This window comes from Choloepus didactylus, chromosome 2, assembly GCF_015220235.1.
Source record: "Choloepus didactylus isolate mChoDid1 chromosome 2, mChoDid1.pri, whole genome shotgun sequence".
NCBI classification, from domain to species: domain Eukaryota; kingdom Metazoa; phylum Chordata; class Mammalia; order Pilosa; family Megalonychidae; genus Choloepus; species Choloepus didactylus.
The window spans coordinates 22,435,758-22,461,850 of record NC_051308.1 but is presented as its reverse complement, the minus strand read 5'-3'; the positions used below and the strand labels follow the sequence as shown (position 1 = coordinate 22,461,850).

The following is a 26,093-nucleotide window of genomic DNA, read 5'->3' as shown; positions in this document are numbered from 1 at the left end:
GAAATGAAATAAGCTTCAGTGGCAGAGAGAATCCAAAAGGAGCCGAGAGGTCACTCTGGTGGGCACTCTTATGCACACTTTAGACAACCCTTTTTAGGTTCTAAAGAATTGGGGTAGCTGGTGGTGGATACCTGAAACTATCAAACTACAACCCAGAACCCATGAATCTCGAAGACAGTTGTATAAAAATGTAGCTTATGAGGGGTGACAATGGGATTGGGAAAGCCATAAGGACCACACTCCACTTTGTCTAGTTTATGGATGGATGAGTAGAAAAATAGGGGAAGGAAACAAACAGACAAAGGTACCCAGTGTTCTTTTTTACTTCAATTGCTCTTTTTCACTCTAATTATTATTCTTGTTATTTGTGTGTGTGTGCTAATGAAGGTGTCAGGGATTGATTTGGGTGATGAATGTACCACTATGTAATGGTACTGTAAGCAATCGAAAGTACGATTTGTTTTGTATGACTGCGTGGTATGTGAATATATCTCAATAAAATGAAGATTAAAAAAAAAAGTAGCTTATGAGGGGTGACAATGTGATTGGGAAAACCATGTGGACCACACTCCCCTTTGTCCAGTGTATGGATGGATGAGTAGAAAAATGGGGGCAAAAAAAAAAAAAAAAAAAGCACCCAGTGTTCTTTTTTACTTTGTTCTTTTTCACTTTAATTTTTATTCTTATTATTTTTGTTTGTGGTAATGACAATGTTCAGAAATTTATTTTGTTGATGAATGTACAACTATATAATGGTACTGTGAACAACTGAATGTAAGCTTTGTATTACTGCATGGTATGTGAATATATCTCAATAAAAATTGAATTAAAAAAAAATATTTGACCATCTATCTATGGGAAAGAGATTAGATTATTTTTGGGTTACAACTAGAACCAATATGAAGGCAGATTCTGCTTCAGTCACAAGAACTTTAACCATAAGAAATATCTGATTCTCAAACAGATTTCACCTTCCTAGTCCACTTGCTAATCAGTTCTTCAACTGCAAAGAATATCCAGTCCATGGACTATTCTATAATCTCCGCATTTATCAGCACCCTCATATCCTCATTTCCTTATTATTTTAGTTAGAACCCATGATCCAACAACTCAACCACTCTCACAGCAATATACAAAACCCTTATGCTCCATTGTCTTTCAGCAGCAGTCTGGCAAAAATCCTGGCCCTTGATGAATTTAACTTTGTGGCTTCTCTGAGTTTGCATTCAGTTCTGAGAACTGCTAGAGAAAAGTCACACAACCAAAAAGACTGGTATTGCTAGCCAAATTCATAGACAAGGAACTAAACCAGGATTCTATACTGCCTGAGAAACCTAATTTAATTTCTAATCAATATTCCATAACAATTTTGATAATATCTCTTTCAACCTTTCTGTGTTTCCACAAACAATACTCTCCAGATTCCCTCCACTTTCTCATTCAGTCTTAGCAGATGACTGTACTTTCTTCTTTGGTTTGAGAACACAAGACCCTAAAAGGAAACTTTTCCAAGCTACCATTATCCTGGCCATCCTCTCCAGCTTCCCTTTTGTTACAAAAGAATAAGTATCCTTCCTGTTTTATCCTTTCATCCGGAGTTGTTTTTTTTTTTTTTTTTTTCAAACTATGGGCTTCAACCCATTAATTGGACATGAAATCAATTTGGAACATGATCTAAAACAATTCTTCACTGAAATAGAATAGAAAATATACTTCTCTTAGGAAGGGTATTGTGGTAGTTTGAATTCAAAAAGATCATGTTCTTTTAATCCTTTCCTGTGACTGTAGACCTATTGTGGGTGGAACTCTTTTGATTAGGTTATTTTAATTGAGGTGTGACCCACCTCATTCAGATAGGCCTTAAACCTCTACTGCAGTCCTTTATAAAAGAGGATAAAAGACAGAAAAAGCCCAGAGAAGTTGAGGGAAAAAATACCACAGAGGAGCTGAAAAAGCACACACAGGAAACAGAGAGCAAGCCACTGAAACCTGGGAGAGAAGGATCAGCAGATGTTGTCATGTGTCTGGCCATGTGACAGAGAAGTCCCAGATTGCCAGCAGCCTTTCTTCAGAGAATGTATCATCCTGTTGATGCCTTAATTTGGACACTTTCATGGCATTAGAATTACAAACCTTGTAAGCTAATTAATAAATCCCTATTGTTAAAAGCCAGTCCATTTCTGGTATATTGCCTTCCAGAAGCTTTATGAAACTAAAACAGGTATAATTTCATTATTTTTTTTTCTTTCAAGGTATATAGTTTTATGTTGCTATAAATGTACTGGGTAAATCTATTTTTTACTGTGAGTTATGGTTTAAAATAAAGTTGGAAAGCCATTAGTTTTCACTTAGCTAAATCATCACTTGCCCACTTTATATGTTCCTTCTCACCAAGATATGTGAACTTAAATCTCTCAAAAACCAAGCAAACAAACAAAATAATCCCCCTTCAACCTCACACCATCTAGATGTGTATCACCTTGTATCTTTCCTTGTCTCTCAATCTTCTCCATAAAGAAATGTCTTTGCTACATTTCCTTACATTTGAATCACTACTTACTTCTTTACAGTATGATGCTTCTACTACCAATGCCCCTACTCCACAATTCTGTGAAACTCTTGCCGCCATGGTCACATGAAGCACATGTAATAAATCCCGGAGAATTTTCAATTCTTATCTTGTTAGACTTTCAGCAGAATATGATTTTGTTGATCAAACCCTTCTTCCTATAGCTCCTAGATCGGTTCACTCTTAGGATTGTCTTCTGTTTTTTGTGGGCTCCTTTTTTTTCTAACCATCTCTTACATTTCAGTGTCCTTACTGGCCCTGCCTTATGCTTTCTTCTTTTCTCATTCTGCCTTCTCTCCTGGGCATGATGGATCATTCACCTCTATGGCTTCAATTATACTGAAGAATTCCAAATCTGTATTTATAAGCCTTACCTGAGATCCTGACTGTCAGATACGAATGTCTAATCACATGTTTGTCATCTCCACTTAGATATCTCACAAGCATCTTTAACTCACATGGCCCAAACAATTTTTCACCTTCCCTCTTTAGCCTATGCCTACAGTTATTCTGATGCTCCCCATCTCAGTAAATGGACCACCATCTACCCAGTTGCCCAAGTCAGAAAATTATTGTCTCCTCTTTTATATTCATCCCTTAATTCATCCTCCTGTTTCATGCCATGTGGCATGAAATAAACACTCAGTAAATACTAGCTATCATGATTTTTGCATGGCCAACTCATCATACTAGCGTCAAGGACTTCCTTAAGCCTAATTCTCCATGGGTCCCACTACTATGCTATGTAACCTATTTCCAGTATACCTAGAAGTTCCTCTACCATTATTCTCAAAACTTTTTGTAATCATTTGTTTAAATTTTGTCTTCCCCATCAGATGGTAAATTCCAGGAAAATATGGTGCATGTGTGCTGGGGACTGAATCATGTTCCCCTCAAAGGTGTGTTCAGGTTCCAACCCCTGGTCCTGTGGGTGTGAACCCATTTGTAAATAGGACCCTTGAAGATGTTATTAGTTAAGATGTGCCAAAGCTGAATGAAGTGTGGGACTTAATCCAATATGGATGAAGTCCTTAGAAGCAAAGGAAATTGGACTTGGGAAAGAAAGTCACAGGGAACCAGATAGAAGCTGGAAGCTAGTGGATCCCAGAAGAGAAAGAAGAGGCCATGTGCACTGCCTCATGACAGAAAAGCCAAGAACCCCATGGATTACAGGCAGCCAGTTTCAGAATGCCACAGACTTTGGGGAGAAAGTTCCCCTTTGCCGACACCTAAATTGTGGGAATTTTCCTAGTCTCCAAACAATGAGCCAATAAATTATCATTGTTTTGGACAACTCATTGTATGATATTTGTTTTAGCAGCTAAGAAATTAAGACAATGTGTTTCTTATTTATTTATCATTTTATCCCCAATACCTCCATGTCCAGTGAATATCTGTTGAATGAGTGTTTAAAATAATTGTGAGCTCTTCATAAATAAAATGTTAAAGGAGGTAGCAATGATTACCTGTCAAGGATAGCAGAGATTTATATAACATGTAGAAAATTGAGATCAATGACTTTTATGTTTTTAAGATTCAACAAAATTTTGTTTTATTGCAGAAATATATGGTTTCTGAACTTTGTCAGATAAAAATTCTTTCCCTTTATTAAAATTAAACATTAGAGGTCAGGAAGGGCAGTTATTTACCTTTGCCATAATATCTGCATAAGCCATATATAAGAAATCTTCCTCCAGTTTGCTTTGGAAAACAAGAAGAAAAAACAATTTTTAAGTAGAAGGCTAGTCATATGCAAAGATATACTCACTGTATACAATAATTTTTTTCAATGAGTATGCTTTTTAAAATTAAATGAACAAAAAATTAGGCAAAATCAACAATTCAAAAATATCCTAGTTTCAGAGAGGAAAGACCTCCTAAATCACTGACCCATCTTAACTTATAGAAGAAGCTTTCAAGTCTCTTAAAATAAATGGCCTACAGACTTTGAGACAAGCATATTTAAATGGAGTAGGTGCTTTGACAGCAGAAGTGACATTTGACATTTAATGGAAACACTCCCCTAATAATGATGCTACTATACAGTTAAAAAAATAAGATGGTCATAATGATGATCCTTAAACATTAAGAATGGTTAAAATATTTTTATCTTAAGAAGATAGCAATAATTAATACATTAAGTAAAGCTTCCATCAAAAAATACCTAAAATTTGCAAAACTATTTTCACAGTTTTAAACTTCAGCCATCAGAAAAATTCACTTATGAGAAATACCTCATTACCTGACAATGCCAGACAGAGAGCTGTTCTATGCTTAGGGATGAGATGATTTTGTTAGTTAGGGAATAATAAGAGAAAGAGAAATAGTGAGAGAAAGGATGTGTCACATTAGCTAAGAGAGAGAAATGTACATTATTACAGTATGCAAAGGGGTCAAGTGAACCTTTGAAGATTTCTGAGAAGACTCATGTGGATATAGACTGTTAATTATCTCCCAAGTTAGGCAGAGACAGGGCCAGGCCTGGGGCAAAGTAGGCTTTATTTCACGTGGCAGGGAAGCAGAAAAAAGCTGTATAACCTCTGAGAGGCATCATCTACAGAGCCAATCTTTGCTGTGGCTCCTGTAATGAGCAGATGTGGAGCACATTTTGATTATCAGGCATAGCAGTGCATTTCTTTAACCGCATACAGATTTGTCCTTTGTGGCTTTGGTGAATTCTTATAGCTAAAATTGCAGAAACGAAGAAAAATGGCAATGCCCTTAAAATCAGTCTCAAAGAAACCTCCAAGTTGGGATGATGGCTTAGTCGGCCCCTAAAGGCTTCCCAAGACGCATTCCATAGAGAAGACACACTCTATTCAGTAAATTTGGGGTCACCATCAGTCTCTATTGACCTTTGGTACTGGAGTTTGCCTGAGTCTCTTTTGTTTTATTGATAAAGGCTGTTTATGGTCAAGAGCAAAACTATTTCCTAAGAAGAATCAGAATAAAATAAATCAGCTATTTACAAAGTTGCTGAGACAACAAGCCTGAAGTAGAATGAATGCTGGTTCCATAAGTATATGCCAAATTGGTCATATCTTTGAACAACTCTCTCTCCTAGCAAGAACAAGATGAAATTGAAACATGAATACATGATACATAGAATACTCAGATATGGGTCTTTTTGTTTGTTCTTCCCACGTCTCATATGAACCTGCCCAACCATACCATTTCTCTGTTAAAGCCGTTCGACTAAACAGAAGGATCAGCTGATGAAGAGGATCAACTCTCTTAGTGCCTTCATCTTCTTCTGGAGGTTCTGCTCCAGGTTTCTACAAAAAAGTCAAATTTATAAAATTACACATTTAAATGAAATGTCCACTCAAATCCAGGAGAAATATGAGGGTAAGGAGCAAATCAAAAAAGGAAACTCTTCTTTCTGCTTTGCTGTGTATGTGTGTGTGTGTGTGCATGGAGGGGGGGGGGGTGTTGTGCATGTATTATATGTGCATTATATACACATATATGTATATTACATTATCATTGTAAAATTATTCAGCTTAAAACAGAGGCATTTAAAATCTGACCACACAATAGTAGAGGTAAAGATGACACATTATTTTAAAAATTCTGCATGTTATCCTTATAAAGCAGAATCATCACTAACTGAAAGTGTATTGCTACATACATACCAGTTTTAGCCACGGCTCAATTTATAAAGATTTGCAATAAAACATTAAGTCATCCCAAGTATAAAAATCAAGTTTGCAGAGAAATGCAAATTGATTATCAAATCAAACATTTTCTTTGCCTACACAATGATAGGCAAACAATGATAAATTAGTTAATGCTTGAATCATTTAAAATTCTTTTTTTCCATTTTCAGTTACTTTTAAACCTTCTTAATTATTGAGTAAAAACTTTAAGTTAGGAAATGTAACCATTTTTATTGACTATAGAATTAATTAATCCTTTTTTGTTGTTGATTGGTCTAATGAATTTTATTTCTCTATTGACTGATTTACCCATTCAGAATTATTTTCTCTCTATAGGAATGATTTGATTTCCTTGATTTAGGGGGAGTGTTGGGGGGCTGGGCAAATTTCTATAAGATATCCTAATATTTTACTGGTTATTTTCATATGAAAAAAGTTCAATTCACTTAAAGAAAAATAGGGGCAATCAAGAGTAGCATTTTAATAATTGGATTACTTTATCCATTATATTCCCAGATGTGAGTTAAAAAACGATTTAGAGAAGAGGTTCCTAACTGGGGAATATGAAGCCTCTGCACTAGTTTGTAAAATTTTGTGGGGCTGCATGTTTGTAAATTATCCTGAGAATATGGCCCACAGCTTCAAGCTTTTATAAGCTTGATTTATAAAAGGTTATGATGATTTCTCCTTTGCATGCTGTACTCTCAATAACATGGTTCACCTTAACAGCATTGCCAGACTAAAATTCTCCATATTTACATTTATCATGACAATATATTTTTATATATATATTTATCTCTGTATTTGTCATAACTTCCTGCTGGCCAGTCTATTGTTCTGCTCTATTTTTTTAAACCAGGATTTTCATGGGCTTTTGTTAACCTTCACTTTATTTTTGGTGGATAAGTCTTTCCTGTTCAGCCTTTTAGAGTTTTGTCATGGTTCTGAGGTTTTTAGAGTGCTCTGAGGAAGAATTTAAAAGAATAAATGAGTAAAAGTTCAGTTATTAAAAACATATTTATCTTGAATTCTGAATTGCTTGATATTGATAAGCTCTCTTTGAATTAAGAAGAATTTTTTTTCTAAACACTGAAGCAGTTAACAATTGAGATGGAAAAGTTTCCTAAGACCAATATACTGGAATGATATTTTCTCTGCAATGTTTAATGATGAGTGCTCAAGCCAACTTTATTTCACCAAGCCCAAACCCTCTTTAATCTTATAACCCCATTAAAAACATACTGCTAAATCTTCTATCAGTTTATCTTCGAAGTAATGTTCTTCTGTTTCAATCCATGACTTTTCATATCCCTGAAGAAAGAGATTGACAGCCCGATGCCTAAAAGACAAGCACAATTCCAAAAAAAGGGGTTTTTGTAAATTGAAAAGATACTCAGTAATGCTTTATCACTGGATAATCTGTTTACTAAACAAACAAAAACCAACTATCTTATTATTGATTGGATACAGCAAGGCTTCTGGGATCCCAGTGAGTTGGGTTTAAATCCTGGCTCAGCCATTTCTAAGTTTTGCAACAATGGAAATTTACTTTCCTGATATTTGTTTTTGTCTTTTCTAAAGCTGGGATAATCCAGTCTACATTTCAATTTTGTGAGAGTTATAATGAGATACAGATTGTAAAGCACATTGGATAGATGCTCATTAAGTGGTAGCTATTACTACATAAAGCGGCTGTGATAAAAAGTCTAAGAAGTTCAAAACAGGAATTATTTGATGCTTGAGTTAACATTAGATTCAAGCCCTGAGGATGACAAAAGAAAATATATTAGGTAAACTTTAACCTCTATGTGGGTACATATCCAAAGACGAAATTCTAGGGTACAGATGATAAAATGATCTCCTATAAAATAAAAGAAGATCAGTGAAGATGAGAAGAATCAGAGAAAAACATCATGAAGATGGAGTGAGCTGACCAGTAAGATTTTAGTATATGAAAGGACAAAAGAAAGCACAGTAATGACAATAAGGGAACATCACAAAGGAACAGAATAAGAACGGTGCTGCTGCAGGGCAGGAAGCTGAGCTTAACAGTAACAAAGTGGGTGTGCTGAGTCATGAGGCACATAGTTGGACAAGTTTATGAAGGGCCTTAATAAACAGGGAGAGGAATTGACAGCACGGCAAAGAACCGCTGGAAATCACCTTAAGCTCTTGTACATGACAAAGAAGTGATGAAGACCATGCTCAACCTTATTCGTTCATCTGAATCACCTGTGCAGCTTTCAAAAAATAAGCATGCTGGGCCTCACTCACAGAAATTCTGTTTCAGAAGGTTGAGGCTTGGACATTTTCTTAGATGTTTTCACAGCATTTCTTTAAAACACCAGGCTTGAAAACAATAGTGATAAGGGATACGATTTTGAAAACGGCATATGAGAGAGAGTAGAACAGCAGGCTAGGTGACATCGTAGAAAGTAGCTCGGAAGCTGCAGCCATCAACTCAATAGCAGGCAATGAACAAGTGGCTTGCAGAGGTGTCTGGGAAGGGAAGGTATGGCAACAAAAGAATTTACAGAAAAATTAATGAAACATGGAGGAAGACCTAATAGGAGTAACCAGAAAAGGAATGAAAATATGAACTCAAGCTTAATGTTCTATTTGACTAACTAACTAGTGACACTACAAGAGAGCCAGAGAATTTAGAAGTGGCTGATGGTTTGAGGAAGAAGTTAATATGTTTCAGACTTAGTGGGTGTGACATGATGGCAAGGCATCTGCCTATCTGATTGACAATTAGAGATATGCGTGGAGATGCACATTGCAGAATCATCTACGAAGATGTTATAGTTGAAGCCATGAAATGATAAGTCTTCAAGGATAAAAGAAGGCCAGCATAAACTATAACATCAAAGAATGAACATGAAAAGGGTGAAAAAGAAGAGGTGGTAAAGGAAACAGAAGAAAAGAACTAAAGTAACAGTGTCAGAAGTCACAGGAAGGAAGTTTTAAGAGGAAAGGGGTGGCTAACGGTGACAAAGCCATCCGAGAAGCAAAGAAAACTTGAAGTCTAGGAAAGAAGATAGGATGCAACCATAAGGTGGGAATTATTACCGTTTGAGAGAATTTCACAATTCCTTGCCTCCATCAGACATTTAGGAAATGTATTGAATTATTTCTATCAGGAGAATACAGAGACAAAGCCAGATTCCATTTGGTTAGGAATGGAGGGGACAGAGAAAAAAGTGAAAGAAAGCAGAGACAATAATGGTAATGATGTGAAGGAAATGCATTACCTTATTCAATTAGACCAAGAGCTCTTTGAGGCATTAACCATTTCATAAGTGAAGAAACTATGATTCTGAAGTGTTACTAACTTGCCCGTGGTCATTCTGCAATAACAAGTGACAGCTTTGGAATGCATATCTTGAGCTGTTTGTAAGCCTAACTCTGCACTGTGGTCACAAGTATTGACTCCTGATTTAGACTAACTCAAATCTGAATCCTGGTTCCAGGACTTACTAGATGTTTACTGTTCAGCAAATCATGAATGTACTTCTCCTACAGGTTTGTGAAGAATCAATGGGGTGATCAACATATAATCATTTGCCATGGACCTGACATAATAGAAGGGACCTCACGGATGTTAGTGATTATCACTTCATCATGTAGCAATAATCAAAGTGATCATTTAATTTTTAATCCACTTTTACAATGGGGAATACTTATATATTTGGAAGGTGAGGGTAGAAGTAAGAAGTTTGGTAAATATGCAAGGGCATAGATCAGAACATGATCTTTCAAAAGGAGGAGTGTTGTCTCTTTTATGAAACTAGAAGGAAGGCTAAAAGGAGAGGAGCAGAAGACAGCAACCCAGAAACAGAAGTAATGAGAGGAAGTAAGGGTAAATTGAGAAACTCCTGCCAAATAGGCTTTGCCTTCTCTGTGAAATAAATTGCTGTTGAAAAGGGAGTAAATCAATTTTGAGATGGAGACTTTAGGGCATTCACATCTATTTCATATGCTAACAGAAAATTATTATATTTTCTTTTTTTAGAAGTCTCAGAAATGCCTGAGTCTGAGAAATGCCTTTAACTAAAAACTGCATCTGTCCATTTGCAACATCCCTAAGATGATGAGAGCAGTCATGGATGAGGTGAAAATACCTGCTGCATTCATTATTTAGCAATTAAGGAGTAAGAGTACAGAGCTAAATGTTTTATGTCATTGGTATCAAAATGGTTAAATTCAATGGCTAAGTCATAATATCCTGCAGTGAAGGGATCCATGGGAAAGCATCTCAGTGGGGTAAGGGAAGGTGAAAGGTCTTGAGCAGTGACAATGGCCCCACTAAAATTAAGAATGTGATCATTTGTATTGGTTTATGTCTGGGGGTTTCTGAAACATTCTTTACCATAAAAGTGGAGGAGACTAATGAATCCAAGAATGACACAAGTGTTTGATTCCATTGACATGATACTCTCTGAACTCTGACCCTGTATCTTCTATAGAGAAAAATAACCTAAATAATGTGGACCTTCCTTATTTTCTGAATAATCTCCAAGGTAGAACACTTCTAAGCAAAAGGGGCAGGGGTGACTTATGTTTGCTTGTTTTCTTTGGGTTTTTTTTTTTTTTTAAACTCTCTGACTTATTATTCATGCATTCGAACACTTACTGAACGTCAGTGTCCCAGTAATGTTTTAGGGGCTGAGGATATAAAATTGAAGAAATCTCTAAAGGATCTCAATGTCTGAATCACAGGGACAAATAGCCATAATACTATAAGGAAAGTGCTACAATTAAAGGAATGTTATGCAACTGTCCTGGAAAGAAATAGGAGGAAGCATTCAACTTGCAAAGAGTAGGAGGGCATGGATTGGTCAGAGATGTTTCATAAAAGAGAAATAACTGAGTTGAGTCCTGTTTATCAGATGTGGGGATTATGCCACTTGAATAATGGTCAAAAGGGTGAAAGAGCCTGGTTTCTTAGAGCAGCGAAACAACTGAAATGGTACCCTAGGATATCAAGCCAGACTTTAATGCACCAGGTTACTTCTCCATTAACAAATATGTCTGCTATACTTGTAAGAGAAGTTGGATGAGTCTTTCAAATTTAGTTGCATTGGTCTTTTTCCTGAATGCTAATAATTACAAAATATTTACATAACAACTAACATTTATTGAGCCAAGCATGTTCTAAGTACTCTGCATACACTGAAGCCAATTTAATAACCCAAATAACTCCATGAGATAGGGCCTATTATTGTATGAGAAAACCACAAGAAAGACAGGGAAATTAATGGACCAATGTCATTCAGTCAGTAAGCTGAGGGGCTAGGATTCAAATCTAGGCAGTCTAACTTGAAAGAATGAGTTCCTACTCATTCCATTTTGCCTCAGAGATGTGATCAGATCTTGGTATACAAAAGTCATTTACCAATCACATTTTGGATCACTGTTCTCAGAGAATAATCACAAAGAAAAACAAGAACAAGTATTATACAGAAGAGCCAATATCTCTCTTCCATACTTCTTTTGGTCTATTGTACTCATGTTAAGGTAGATCCTAAACTCTGATGAGTTATAAGGGAAAAATAATTTTAATCTATTATAAATTTTACAACTATTCTAACCTTGGCAGATTATATAAAGGAGCCATTCTGAAGCAGGCCACCACTGCTCTCTTCCTCTGCTTAGAGAGCAATTTGTGCCATACGGCTTTTTTCGATCTCTGAGGATGCTCCACCTAAGGCAAAATGACAAATAGAAGTAAATAGATAGATAGATAGATAGATAGATAGATAGATAATTTATGCACCAAACTACCCTCAAAAATGCAGTTCTAAACAGCTGCACTTTTAAAGTAACCTACATTTGGAATTCCAATTCCAAAAGTACCTTTAAGTTCTTGAGGAAAAGCCCATGTCCTAAAAGTTACCCAAGGCTAACGTGAAATAAAATGTTAAATAAATGTAAAATACCCATTTTTCCCAAAAGTGTGCATTTTTAGATGCTATGTAATCTCTTTGGAAAAATTAAACCATTGTATACAAAATACTTCTGCATCTTTTTTGAAATTTCCTTTGCCTTTTACATTATGGTTTCAAAACATATTTTCCGCCTATACAAAAAAATCACCCCCTTTTTATTTATGTATCCATTGTAACTAATTTTATCTTAAGAGCAATAGCAGTAAACACGAATAGAGGTGGTTAAAGAAAATCTAAATGAAAATTCTGCTATTTCTTAATGTAACAGGATGAATAGAAGATGACAGGGCTTTGTGAACACAGTATTAGCAGTGGGCAAGAGGATTTAATTTAGCAAACATGTTAAAATATTTATGACTATTTTGTTAGATAGAAACAAATGAGAATTTAAGTTATAGTAAATGATGCAAGCAAGTTATTCATTAGGTAGTGGTGTTTGGAACTGCAGGTGGAAAAAGATTAATTATAAATATTAAGGAGAAAACAATCCCAACATGATTCTAAATTAATTAGTAATCTCTAGATAACTGAACACTGTACTTCCCAGATTGTAATATCGCCAGCCAATACTTGTATATTTCTGGAAGAAAGAAAAATGGTTATGTTAGCTAAAAAATACTAAATTTATTATCATATGTGTTATTAAAAGAGTCAAAATATGAATATAATAATACCCGTAGAAAACATTAATCATGTTTGAACTACACTGGTTTAGAAATTTTAAAGAAGCAGCTTGTGTGTTTTGCCTCAAAATAAACTTATTTTCGTGACACCTCCCCCTGCACATCAGGATCAAGAAATATTTTTTTGCTAAATGCCCACCTCAGTCTTCTTGATGTGTGTGTTAAACAGATTAAACACTGTTGAGACTTAACAACGTTATAAATGAAAACAGAATCAACAGTACGTTTATTCAAATAGATCCAACACGTTTCGATTTAAAATTCCCTTTTTTAGATCCAATACTGTGAATGGTAGCTTTGTATGGGAATAAGACATTCTGATCAGAAGGGGTGACAACTGACAAATACATATTGAGTACCTAGGCATTGCAGAAACAGCAGTGAACAGGAGGGAAAAGGTCCCTGCCATTTTGAAATTTATCATTTTCTATTATACAATGAGAGACCAAAATTAGTGACTTTTTCTGAAACTCAAATAGAAAGGTACCTATAAGATCTATGATTCAAAGGTTAATACCAAAACGTATCCTGTAACTCTGGATGTCTCCATGTGCTAATGTGCTGGTTTGGCTGGAATTTGAGTTTTAGGAAATTCAAGAGAACCAGCCTGCTTTCAAGAAAAAAAAAAAAAAATAACAGATGTGTAACAAAATATACATTTTAAAAGAACTCTGATTTTGAAGATAAATTAAATCAACAAATATTTCCTGTGCACCTACTGCTTTTGCACTGAGCTTAAGTTAAAATTTTCTTTGCAAACTCCTTTATGCCTCAGCTACAAATTTTCATTAGAAAAAGGTCATTAAAGGAATTCTGTACAGATATCTTCCCATCTTTTCAATTCTTTGACAGCTGATGATTTCTTTTTACTCAAAAATCCTCCTTTCCTGACAAACCAACCCTGCCCAACCTTAACATTTTGAAGAATACTTGGCTTTAACTAAAATCTTACACCTTTCCTTTTTCCAGATAAGTCCTACTTCTTCTTTAAGATTTACTCAAGGATCACCTACTTCACAAATAAATTAAGTCTGGGCCCCTTTCATAAACTCTTCAGTATATTTAATATCCAAGCTCATCTATTTCATTACATATTTACCTATTTTTGTGTCTATGTTTCTACTAGAGCATGAGCTACTGCAGTGCAGGAATACTCCTCAGTCACTAGGACCTCCAAGAAGAGGGGCTGGTACATTGTGGGACCCACACTATATGTTCAAAGAATGAATGAATGGTTGGTAAAATAAATCACATGACCTTACAAACGAGTTTATGTGGTATGACTGAATATATTTTATGAACATAAAAATTAAACCAGATTCTATAAGCTTCATATAATGTATCCAAAAATCAATTAAAGCAAGTCAAGCTATGTGTATGAAAACCAGAAAGAATTAAAAACCTAACGTAGAATATTTAACATTATAATAATCTTAAATATGTATATAATTCTGAAAAAGACCCTATGACAGTATAAATCACTTAAAGTTTCTTTACCTCAAGTCCTGTCATCTGCTGAATGATGATAATTTGTATTCTGTTAATATTTCATGAAAATATGATGGAATTATGTAGGCAAAATATTAAGCTATAAGGTGTTACATAATGTAAATATTCATGAAGAGCCATATGGTCTAAGAGTTTCCTGATTAGCTCAATCTCATCAGGTATATTGATAAACTGCATGGTAAGAGAAGTTATTAGCATCTAAGTAAGTAAGAAGGAAATTAAAAGGATATTATATTAGATGATATCCTTATGTTATTTAACTGGCCACGGCAGGGAAGGAAGATCAAGTAATATGAAATAGGATCCAAAGCAAAATGTTTGGTATTTATATGCTGATAAAGGAAATACAAAGCTTAAAAATATGTTCTAATAAACATCTTTGTGACAAATTTCCTCAGAAGATACAAGACATTTAATTATTTTATGTACAGCATAAAATAATTCACCTGCCATATCAGCAGGTATCGTCAAAAAGGCCTAATGAGACATCACATTCAGTTGGGTCATTCACTGAGCTTCTTCTATCTGGTACTATTTTACAGAATGGACTTCTTGAGAAAGAGAGAATATGTTTCTGTATCACAGATATTTTACCCAACCAGAAAATCCCTTAAATGAAAATATAATCTGACTGACAATGTTTCAAATATTATTGGTTTGGAAATTCTTGAGCAAAGGTAATAATAAGGTAAACACATAGCAAACTTTGTAGTCTAAAATAAGACACAACTGAAAATTTATATAAAAACACTTTTCTCACATTGTTTTAATATCAATACACTGCTGTTTTCTTAAATGTAATTTATTTCTGAACTTGGAGAAATTAGCTAAAAATCTCTCTAATAAAAAGAATGGCCATTAAATGAATAATAGGGGGGATGGGATGTTTTGGGTATCTTTTTTTTTACTTTTATTTTTATTCTTACTTTAAGTTTTTTTGGGAAAATGAAAATGTTCAAAAATTGTGGCGCTGAAGGTACAACTATATGATGGTATTGTGAATAACTGATTGTACACTTTGGATGACTGTATGGTATGTGAGAATGTATCTCAATAAAATTGAATTTGAAAACAAAAGGAAAAAAAAAGAATGGCCAAATGCAAGTGACAAAAAAATCACCTCAAATATTAGACCAGTGAAAGATAATATTTCAAACATGTTTATATAAGCAGTAATTAAAAAAATGATGTGAGCATAAAATATTTGAAATCATGTGTAACACCCAGTTTTGTTAGAATAACTTAGAATTAAATACACAATCCTAATTATTGGTATAGCTTTAGAAATATTTTGAAAAGGACAATAAAACAAAAGCCTTGATCTCGCAAAATACCTTATCCACATATTGCTGCAAAAGATTTTGAAGTTGGGTTCATTAGATACTAAACACTAACGGTCCATCCAGTCTTTATAATACACATCCTGAACAAACATGCTTTTTGGCTCATACTTAACAATGAATACATACCCTCCTTTGAAAATATTTTTATGGGTTAAGGCAAATATTATTGAAACAACACAAAATCTAACCTGTTCAAGATGAAAAAGGACATTTGCTATATCCAAGACTCTTTCTATTGTCTTCTCTGGATCTGAAGTATCTTCTGTCCTGTTTGGTAAATCTTTGTAAAGAGCCATTTGCCATCTAATAGCAGGATCTTCTAACTGCAGGAAAAAAAGTTTATAAAATAAAAGGTTGCAATCTAAAGAAAGGAAGACCTACTTCCAGAGAGGCAACAGACAATTATTTATTTAGTGTAGCGGTGTTAAAACTCTGAGCAGAGACCAAGACAGACAAAGTCTTTGGGCTCATGAAATTTATAATTAGCGGAGAAGACAGACATTGAACAAATATTTACCAGCGTGATGAGAGCTACTATAAAGAAATATAAAATACTATGAGACTTAACCTAATCTGTTGGTGGCTGGGAAGATTTCTCTAAATAAGAAATTTCAACTAGAACTTAGGGTGAGCTGGAATTAGTCAAGGAAAGGAAATGGTCCAAGCAAACCTTTATCTTCCTCTTTCACAGTTAAGCTATTGAAAGATTTATATTTTTACTTTTTAGGCAATGCTGTAGGATCACATAGGACTAACTCTATAAACAGAGGCTAGTTTCACTGAAACAAAAATATTAAATAATGAAAATCAGTGGGGGTCTATATAATCATATTCTTATTATAAAGCAGCCCACACATTCTGAATTTTAATACTGTAAAATTTCCTGAGTGCAAGACACAACTGAAGTCTGCGTGTTTTTAAAAGATATTATTATAAATCATAGAAAATGAAAATACAAGCATCTTAAAAAGGGTAAGAACACATATCTTCAAATAAATAATATAAAATAAGCATGAGTCAAAAATGGGCAAAGCAACCCCTTATCTTTCTCAATCTCTTTAAAATTCCTTTTAAAATGGGAGGCAATGTTATGAAGCAGAATTAAATGGACAGCAACTAATACTTCATAACTCCTAGCATGGGGAAGCACAGATTGAAACATCAAAATAACTTTCAAATAGAGGAAAAAATAGAGATTGAATTTTTGTGTATTGGATGACATGATTGGTAAACACCGTATGTCCTTTGATAAAACAAAATGCTTTTTTCTCATGAACTTTTATCAACTGAGGATGATGCTGTGGCAGGGTACGTCTAGATTTTAATGATGCATTCTTACCTATATTTGGCAAAATATGTAAAATATTTATTTTCTCAAATATAAAGTTTACTTCTCCCCCCTCCACTATTACCATCCCTATGATTTCAAGACAATGTATTCAAAGAGTTAGGAACACAAATTTAATTTTTTTTGGAAGCCTGTATATCTCCATAATATCTATGCATAACTCATCGCTTAAGAAGTATAGATTGAAATGTCAGAAAGAATATCTATTCATTTTCTCTTTACTTTCAGGTCTCATTCATTTGGAAGTGAAATACTGATAACAAATGTGCTTCCTTTTCTGCTCTTCCCTTTCTTCCACTGTCCCCAATATATAATATAATTTATCCCAAGTATTCCTAGAAGTGATCTCCAAAAAATAATGGAAGAATTTCTTTCTTATCTGAGAAATAACCTTCCTTATTTGGTTATTTTCTGGGACTGGCTTAACGCCCTTCTTAAGAGGTACCTGACATTTCTGCTCTATACTCAGTAGTGGTGCATTATTATTCCCCTGAGGCCTGGGGTCCCCTGAGGATCCCTGCGACCCTTTCAGAGGATATGGGAGGGTATGTGATCATCCTCAAACACCTACATGCAAATACATATATTGTGTCCCGATAGAGGGGAAAAAGGTTTTAGTGTCAAATATTCACTTAAAGTTCAACCTAAGGCTGAACAGACATTTTAAAAAATGTTCAAAATTATTTTGCTGTCTGAAGAGAGAAAAAACCGTAGTACGAATTAACATTCTACTGTAGAAAAATTAACATTGAATGTATGACTGAGTACATATCAACAATTACATGGTATTTGCTCTAAATAAACATTTGTGCATTGTGAACATTATAAAGGCACATCTCACCTTTATCATATTTTATTCCAAAGTGCTAAAAGAAAAAGAATATGGTTTGGATCTTTGGAAGGAGACATTTTAACACCCAGAAAGGCATACATGATCTTATACTCACTAGTTTTTGACATTTGGACATTTTCATCATTTAAAAAAAATCCTGGCAATGGATACCAGAATAAAAACAAACAGGCAGAGTATAAATAATAAACTTCTACACTTATAACATTACATAATAGGTTTTGTAAACAAATGAATAGTTTATTCATCAGTTTGAAAAAATTTCCAAATAATAGTTATTGGGCATTGAATTATGTCCCCCATAAAAGGCTTGTTCAAGTCCTAACCCCTGGTCCTGGGGTGTGAACCCATATGTATATAGGACCCTTGAAGATGTGGTTAGTTAAGGTGCACCCAAGCTGAAAGAGGTGCACTGATTCACTGAAGTCCTTATAAGCAAAGGAAATTGGACACAGGGAAAAAAAGCCATGGAGAGCAGCCGGAAGCTTGAAGTTAAGGGAACTCAAAAGAGAACAGTAGAAGATACCACCATACGCACTTAAAGGTAAAGCCAAGTTCCAAGGACCACTGGCAACCAGCCCCAGAAAGCCAGGGTTTCTGAAACCATTAAGTCAATAAGTTCCTTTTGTTAAGCCAACCAGTTGTATGGTATTTGTTTTAGCAAATGAGAAGCCAAAACAATAGCAAATTCTTCCTGAATGATAAAATCCACTCTAGCAATTCTTTCACCTACCATTCAAAGTAGGTATTATATTAGTTTCCATCCATGTTTTTCTTCTAAAGGCACACTCCCCTTCTTGGGTAAATTCATTTCCCCCTATTGCAAAAATTCTTATTATTATCTATATATTAATGATTCTTAAATACACTTATTTAAATTTATGAGCACCAGATGTAGATTCTCAATTTCTTACGGATACCTGCCTCCATGTCCCCAAAGCCCTCAAACTCATCTATACAAAGGGCATATCCAAGCTTTATTCTGATTGGGGACAGATGTTTTTTCCCAAAGTTTGACAATCTCCGATGAAGAATATATCTTTGGGGTTTGCAAGTAGGATAATGACTTATTAAAGTAATATATTTTCAATATTTTTATTGCTAAAGTAACATTATTTGCATATTATTATAAAGAAAGATTGACTGCTTTATATATAATAAATGTACTTTAGAATAAAATTTGGCTTACCTTGCCTTGTAAATGAATATTGCTACGGATTATATCTCGTACTTCATCCTCAGTGTCTTTCTGTCAAGAAATAAATGTTATCTAAAGGAACTCTCATAATGCATCACTTGTTGTAAATCAATAGAAATAACTCAAATCTCTTTTGAAATAGTATATATCTGAACAAATGTCTTTACAGGATCTAAGTATGTGTCACAAATGTTGGTGGGTCCTATATCAGATAATTTCTTGATACTGCTATGACTTTAAACAAGACAGAAACCCACTTAATTCCACATTAAATGCATTGAGAACCAATGGAATTGAGATTCCATTTCGTAACGAGTGGCAGAGACATGTTCCCTTAGGCTCAAAGGGAAGTATGTCTACAGTATTGTCTCAATTTTACACAAAGCTATTTTAACTCAATGTCCCCATGATCCAGAAAAAGCAAAGAGCTTTCCTCTGAGACTCAAATATTAAATAACTTCCAATAAGGCTGCTAACAACTCTGTCATACCCTTCCCTCAATTTGCTCATCTTTGTGAGTGTCAAATTCTGGATATACAGATGGGTATTTCACTGAATCTGTGGGCATGGGGAGGGGAGATACGTCCTCCCATTTACATAAATATAAAAAAAAAAATCCCAATGCATATTTTTGAAACATTGCATTCTCATCTCCATAACCACGAAGAAGAAAAACAGAGGACATAAAATCTCAGGAACTTAAATCTTAATGCTTACAAAGGAGCAGAGCTACTGATTTAAAAGTCAGCACCTAATCTATTCCACAATCAGCATGTTGAAAAATTGTCCTTCATAAATTTGAATACAGCTTTCATCATAAATTTTATATAGGAGTGCCTATGAAATCCATTTTTTTTTCACTATCAGAGATCTGGTTGTCTTTTCTGCTTGGGTCCTGAATATGCCATGGAGGTGGTGAACATAACTTAGAAATAAAAATGGCCTAACTGCTAAAATAAGCAGTCTGTATATCTCAGTCCTCCAGCCGGTGCAGAAAAACTACCTAATAAAACACTCAATGCAAATCAAAGACTGATATAGAACACTGAGACAAAGGAGTTCAAACATTTCAATGTCTGGAGGCTGAATGATCGTCACCACTGGTAAGAGAAGGAAACTTACCATACTAAATCGATTTTTAGCCAGAGCAATGAGTTCCTGGTCCCCAGGGGCACAGATGTTCAACCCAATGGGCAGTAATCGCTTCAGAGCTGCTACAATAAGAGAGGTCTGCATAGAATATCGGTCTCCTTTACGTTTCATTTTCTTCCTTTCCTGGTCAGAAACAGCTGCCTATGAAACAAACACAAGTTCTGGGATCTGTGTTTGCTTTTCTCAAATTCACAACTTGCTACCTATGAATACTAACTTGATTGTGGCTTTGTCTTCCTCCTTTTCTGTTGACCCCTAATTTTTTTTGAAAGTCCTACTGTTCTGAAAATAATTTTTCTCTTTCCTTCTTAGCATCTCTTGCTAATTTTAAGTCCCACTCTTGGATTGTTTAGTTATTACAATTCATTGATATCCATTTCTATGTAATTTTTAGAAGGAAAATGTACATTGTATTTTTACAGAATCAGATGGATATATGAGAAATTCTATGGAAATTTCAGATATGGTATGTTTGATAATTTTCAATGCTTAAAGGAAAAAAAATAAAAATTTTTTCTGTTTTGACAAATGTTTGCTTTATTAAAAAAATACATATATATGGTCTATGTAAACCATTACAGAAATACATTTCCCTTTTATATAGTCTGCAGACTTGTCTCCCCAGAGCTTCAATACCTCTCGAGCAGAAAAATAAATAAAATTGGTGTTTTGTAAATATTCAAGATTTTGTGGATCACCACCTTATAGCTGAGTACTGCCATGCTACTTTAGGGCTCTCTTTGTGATTTTGTAGAGAATTATGCTGGTGCCAAGGGGTCATCTCAAATGACACAGTCTAATTTTTACTGGACAGTGAGCATTCTTCTTGCTACTAAGAACAAAACAAAAAATTAAATTTAAGCATTTAATTATTAAATAATTAAATTTAAATATTTAGTTATGAAATAAATTATATTAAATATATTAATTTAAATAAATTAAATTATATTAAAATTAAATTATTAAAATAATTGCCCCACGTCTACTTCCTTGTGTATATTGAATTTTTTCCCAACAATTGACCCTTGTAAGATATTTTCATAATAATGACATACTTTAACAGTCTTCAGGTAGCTCCCTAGAAGAACAAGAGATTTCCCAAAAGGAAAACAAAACATATCATATTAAAATATAATATAACATATATTCTTTTATATGTTGATTTATTATCTCAAAACTGTATATTTTACCCATAATAATCAGAATCATAATCACCTTCCAAAGAGATGTACTTATTGCATGGATCACATTTTTATATCTACCAATGTGCAAGAGATCATTTGCAGTAAGTTTTGTAGAAAAAGCACAGTAAGTAATCATTTGTACTATTAAATTGATTAATCCTAAAAAAATAGATCCATGATTTAAAATGAGCTCTTTGTTAAAAAGGAAAATAACTACAATGGCAAAACTAATTACCCAAGTGATGAATCATCTTAAAAATTAAACAAATTCATATAATTTATGCAAACATACTTCAATCCAATATTGATAATTTAGTTTCAGCAAAACAGCACTGTCCACTATATCAAGGTATGAATTTTATTGGTTTTAGAGATTTCTTTGAATTTGTAAATTTCTTTTGCTTTTATGGTTGTATGGAATACAGGAGTCTGCAGGAGTTTACACCTGGTTTGATATGTACAACTATTAACTAAATCAAAACAAAATGCAACTATATAAAGCAACACACTAGACGAATGAATTCCTACTTATGCTCAAACAATAATCTTGCATTCTATACCACAGGAAATCTATAACTCAAAATATGTTACTAAGTTTTTGAACATTTTGGGGTAATATAGTCCATTTCTGGTATGAAGAAATTAAATCTGCAAGTAATCAGATATCCTCCTGCCCATACACATTGGTGGTTTCTTTGCTTGGTTAGTGTCTATTTCCTCCCCAGACTACAAGCCCTCTGAGGGCAGGGGCCGAATCTTTTTTGGCCTTTCTATACTCAGAACCAACCACTGAGTCTTGTTGATGTGAGCTGCTCAATAATTTAAGGAGACTTGCTGAACCTAATGAATTTGCATTATATTTCACTTTCAGACTATTCCCTAACATTTGAATCAGATATGAATAGCAATTAAAATATCCAACATGAGGCTTATTTCTGGAAGAAAGTAAGATAAATTGAGCCCTCTTCTAAATCAATCAATTAATCTGTCTTTCTCCCATATTGTCTCTCTCACACGTATACAGATATACATGAACCTAAAATGTACATGTAAAATAGCCTTGAATTTAACAGCAGAAAGAGAAGAAAAAGAAGAAAAATATCAAGTAGACTTTTCTAAAGAGATATTGTCAGCCATCAATTAAACATTTCTCTGGCTAGATGAAATGGGAAGACCTTTCACTTCCATCCTTTCCTCAGGATCAATCTAGAAACTTCATTTTTCCATACTAAATGCAAATCTTCACCTCCCAAAGAAATCTTTGACTATCCTATTCATTCTCTTCTCTAATAAATTCTCTAAGTACTTGTAATCTGTATCATTGCTAAATGCTCAATTGCCTTTTCCCTTTATCATTATTGTTACTTTGAGGACAGTCAAAACTTGTTGGGTGCCTACAATCTGCGAGACACTGTACACACATTATTTTACTTTTTACCACTATCAAGGAAAGTAACATGACCAATTGTTACTGATCTGGAAAGTGAGGTTTAATTGCTCAAGGTGTCATAGTTCTGAAAGGGCAGAGTGGAAACCATGTTCTTTTCTATACCACACTAACAACCGGGGGCATATTTGCAATTTGTTCTATTTATCACCTAGCCTCTGACTGAGAATTTACAAAGAATTTTCAAATATTCCTACACCAAAATAGTCTATCAAAAAATATCTAAAGAAAAAAGATACATGTTCCGCATGATATTTATTATATATTAGATATACTAATTATGAAAGTCAGCCTGGCTTTAAATGATCACTGCCTGATGTTATATTTCAATGGCAATTGAAACTGTAAGAAAAAATAGGATACAATTCCATTGTACTTATAGTTTTATATGGCAAAATCCACTTATTTCCTTTAAATGTCAACAAACTAACATAGAAAATGTATAATAAATGCTATCTGTATAAGTTTTTAAAACAAGTTGTGGAATTAAAAACTTTAGCAATGTTAGCCATATAATGATGCAACTTTATCACCTTTGAGCCATTGAAATAGCTGGTCAGTCAAAGCAACAGTAAAATAAGACACATAAAAAAGTCTAGGTTAACAACTGTGCCAGTTTGAATATACTGTGTCCCCCAAACGCCATTATCTTTGATGTAATCTTGTGTGGGCAGACATTATCAGTGTTGATTAGATTGTAATTCTTTAAGTGTTTCTTTGGAATGTGCCCCACCCAGCTGTGGGTGATTGGATAATTTCCATGGAGGTGTTGCTCTGTCCATTTGGGGTGGGTCTAAGCTCATCAGTGGAGCCAAATAAATGAGCTGACATAACAGAAGGAATTCAGTGCAGCTGTGAGTGATATTTTGAAGAGGAGCTACAGCCAAGAGGGACGCTTTGAAGAAAGCACAGGAGCTGCAGATGAGAGACATTTTGAAGACAGCCATTGAAAGCAGACTCCTGCTCCGGAGAAGCTAAGAGAGGACAAATACCCCAAGTGCAACTAAAAGTGACATTTTTGAGGAACTGCAGCCTAGAGAAGAACATCCTGGGAGAAAACCGTTTTGAAACTAGAACTTTGGAGCAGACACCAGCCACATGCCTTCCCAGCTAACAGAGGTTTTCCAGACACCATTGGCCATCCTCCAGTGAAGGTATCTGATTGCTGATGTGTTACTTTGGACACTTTATGGCCTTAAGACTGTAACTGTGTGACCAAATAAACCCCCTTTTGTAAAAGCCAATCCATCTCTGGTGTTTTGCATTCCAGCAGCATTAGCAAACTAGAACAATAACCAAATTTCAAACTTCTTAAAATCAAAATTTAATGTAATTTATCCACAGTGATTAAAAAGCTACTATGTCCCAAGCATTTCATTGAGCTTTAGGATTGCCAAGTGAATAAAATAGGTTCCCTGTCATTGAGAAATAAGTAGTCTAAAAGACGTCACAGACAGGCTGCAGTACTGTGGGCCAAGACAGGCTGCAGTACTGTGGGCCAAGAGTCCTACTTGGGGAATGAAGGGCTCGGAGAGCAGATGGGAGGGAGCAGAGGGAGAAAGGCATTGCTCATCATGCCACACAGAGGGCGATGGACAAATGTGCAAGTGATTTACAAACGCGAATAAAAGTACAGCACTACCCACTGGAAATCTGTGCATGCTGCTGTAGTCACCACCACCACTGTGCAAGGACCGATAAAGAAGGCACAGTGGGGACTTCAACGCCACACACATTTAGTCACTCTCCTTGTAATGGGGTTATAGCCAATTTTCTGTGCATCAGCCTATCTCTGCTTCACAGGCTATACATATTTTGTTTAAAATCTCTTTCTCAGGTGGCCATCTTCCAAGATGGTCTGCCAGCTTCAGTCATCTATTTTATCTTCTTTCCTAATTTTGGAAATGGCATGCCATACAAATAGTGATTGCCCCTTGCTTGAGTGACAGTGGCTAGACCCATATAAAATTTTGTCCTCTTATTTATGCTGTTCTTGGTCTGTATTATATTTGCTCTAAATCTCTGTTCTAAAGGAGTTACTTTTCCCTTCAGAACTCTGTGGTGCGTGGATCTATCCACTGTTGTGATGCCTCAGGAAAACCGTGTGAGGTTTTGTTAAAGGAATCCCCAAAGCTTCCTATCTCTCTTAGTTCTCAGCATTACATGGGGAACAGCTTTCTGTCCATTTCAGCTTCATAGGTAATACCTATGACTAGTCTCCTGTTACCAATTCTTGGCATATTCTTGGCACTAGACCTGAACACTAGAGCTTTCTAGGATAAATGTCACTCATCCCCTGACCTCATCCCACTTTTGGGTCCTTTGTGCCATTTGCGGTTCAACAGAGTAACCAAATGATATTGATAAAACTGGCAATATGATGCTTCTATGGCCAACACAATGATCTCCAAATTTAGCCAAATTCTGAAATACATGGACACCATGATTTCTTTAGCAAAACAATATGAAACATTAGTATATTTGACTCCATTCTTTGAACCGAAATCATTATTTCCAGGAAAGTTCATGTAATATAAAATTCTAAGCACAAATGCAGACAAAAAAAATTAAGAGGAAGCTAAGCATAATCAGCAATTTCTAAAATTTTACTCATTATTGCTACTATTTGCCATCTGTTTTGTCTCCAAGTGCAAACAGTCATATGATAAAAAAGACTAGAAAGCTTAAGAAAGTTTTTTTCAGATGTTAAAATTGAGATGCTTCTACTGACTATTATTGACATTTTTCTGCAAATAGGAGGAAATGCTACTATTAGTCAATGCTTATAGATGCCTCAGAACATGCAGTGCTTTGAGAGTATGCCTTGAGAACCACTGTATTAGAATGACAGAAGAGAGGAAACAGAATGTCTGAATAAGTGATATGCAGTGCTCTGCTCTAGAGACCTTTAATTTGTCTCAAGTTGGATGATACACTGGAACCACTGCCATCCTCCCAAAGGAAATGATCACCTTAATTCCTTTGTCAGTACTGGCACAAGTGTCAATATGCTGCCTGAGCAGAAAAATTGTCTCAGCTTTCAGTTCAAAACATCCACGAAATCTGTACTCAATGGAGCATCTCCTCAAGGAACATACACAACCCAGAGGAGAGAAAAATCCTTTTCTATGTGTGTTTCAAGACTAAGGTCACTTGAAGCGACAGCCTATAGTAGCCGGATAAATGTTCTAGGTAATTCA

The 26,093-nt window shown here is 34.8% G+C and overlaps 1 protein-coding gene across 5 annotated transcripts in view; it reads right to left on the bottom strand.

Moving 5' to 3' along the window:
- Positions 1-26,093, bottom strand: part of RYR2 (ryanodine receptor 2) — a 769,122-nt gene that overhangs the window by 101,211 nt on the left and 641,818 nt on the right. For 4 of the 5 annotated variants that reach the window (XM_037821863.1, XM_037821872.1, XM_037821879.1 and 1 more), the window contains exons 71-77: positions 20,233-20,403; positions 19,102-19,161; positions 15,903-16,037; positions 11,823-11,935; positions 7,471-7,567; positions 5,741-5,844; positions 4,219-4,270 (exon numbers count right to left, since the gene is read on the bottom strand). In XM_037821863.1, coding sequence (XP_037677791.1) covers positions 4,219-4,270; positions 5,741-5,844; positions 7,471-7,567; positions 11,823-11,935; positions 15,903-16,037; positions 19,102-19,161; positions 20,233-20,403 — 732 coding nt within the window. Of the gene's footprint in view, positions 1-4,218; positions 4,271-5,740; positions 5,845-7,470; positions 7,568-11,822; positions 11,936-12,723; positions 12,760-15,902; positions 16,038-19,101; positions 19,162-20,232; positions 20,404-26,093 lie in introns of all 5 variants that reach the window. The other variant, XM_037821856.1, reaches the window with a different exon arrangement.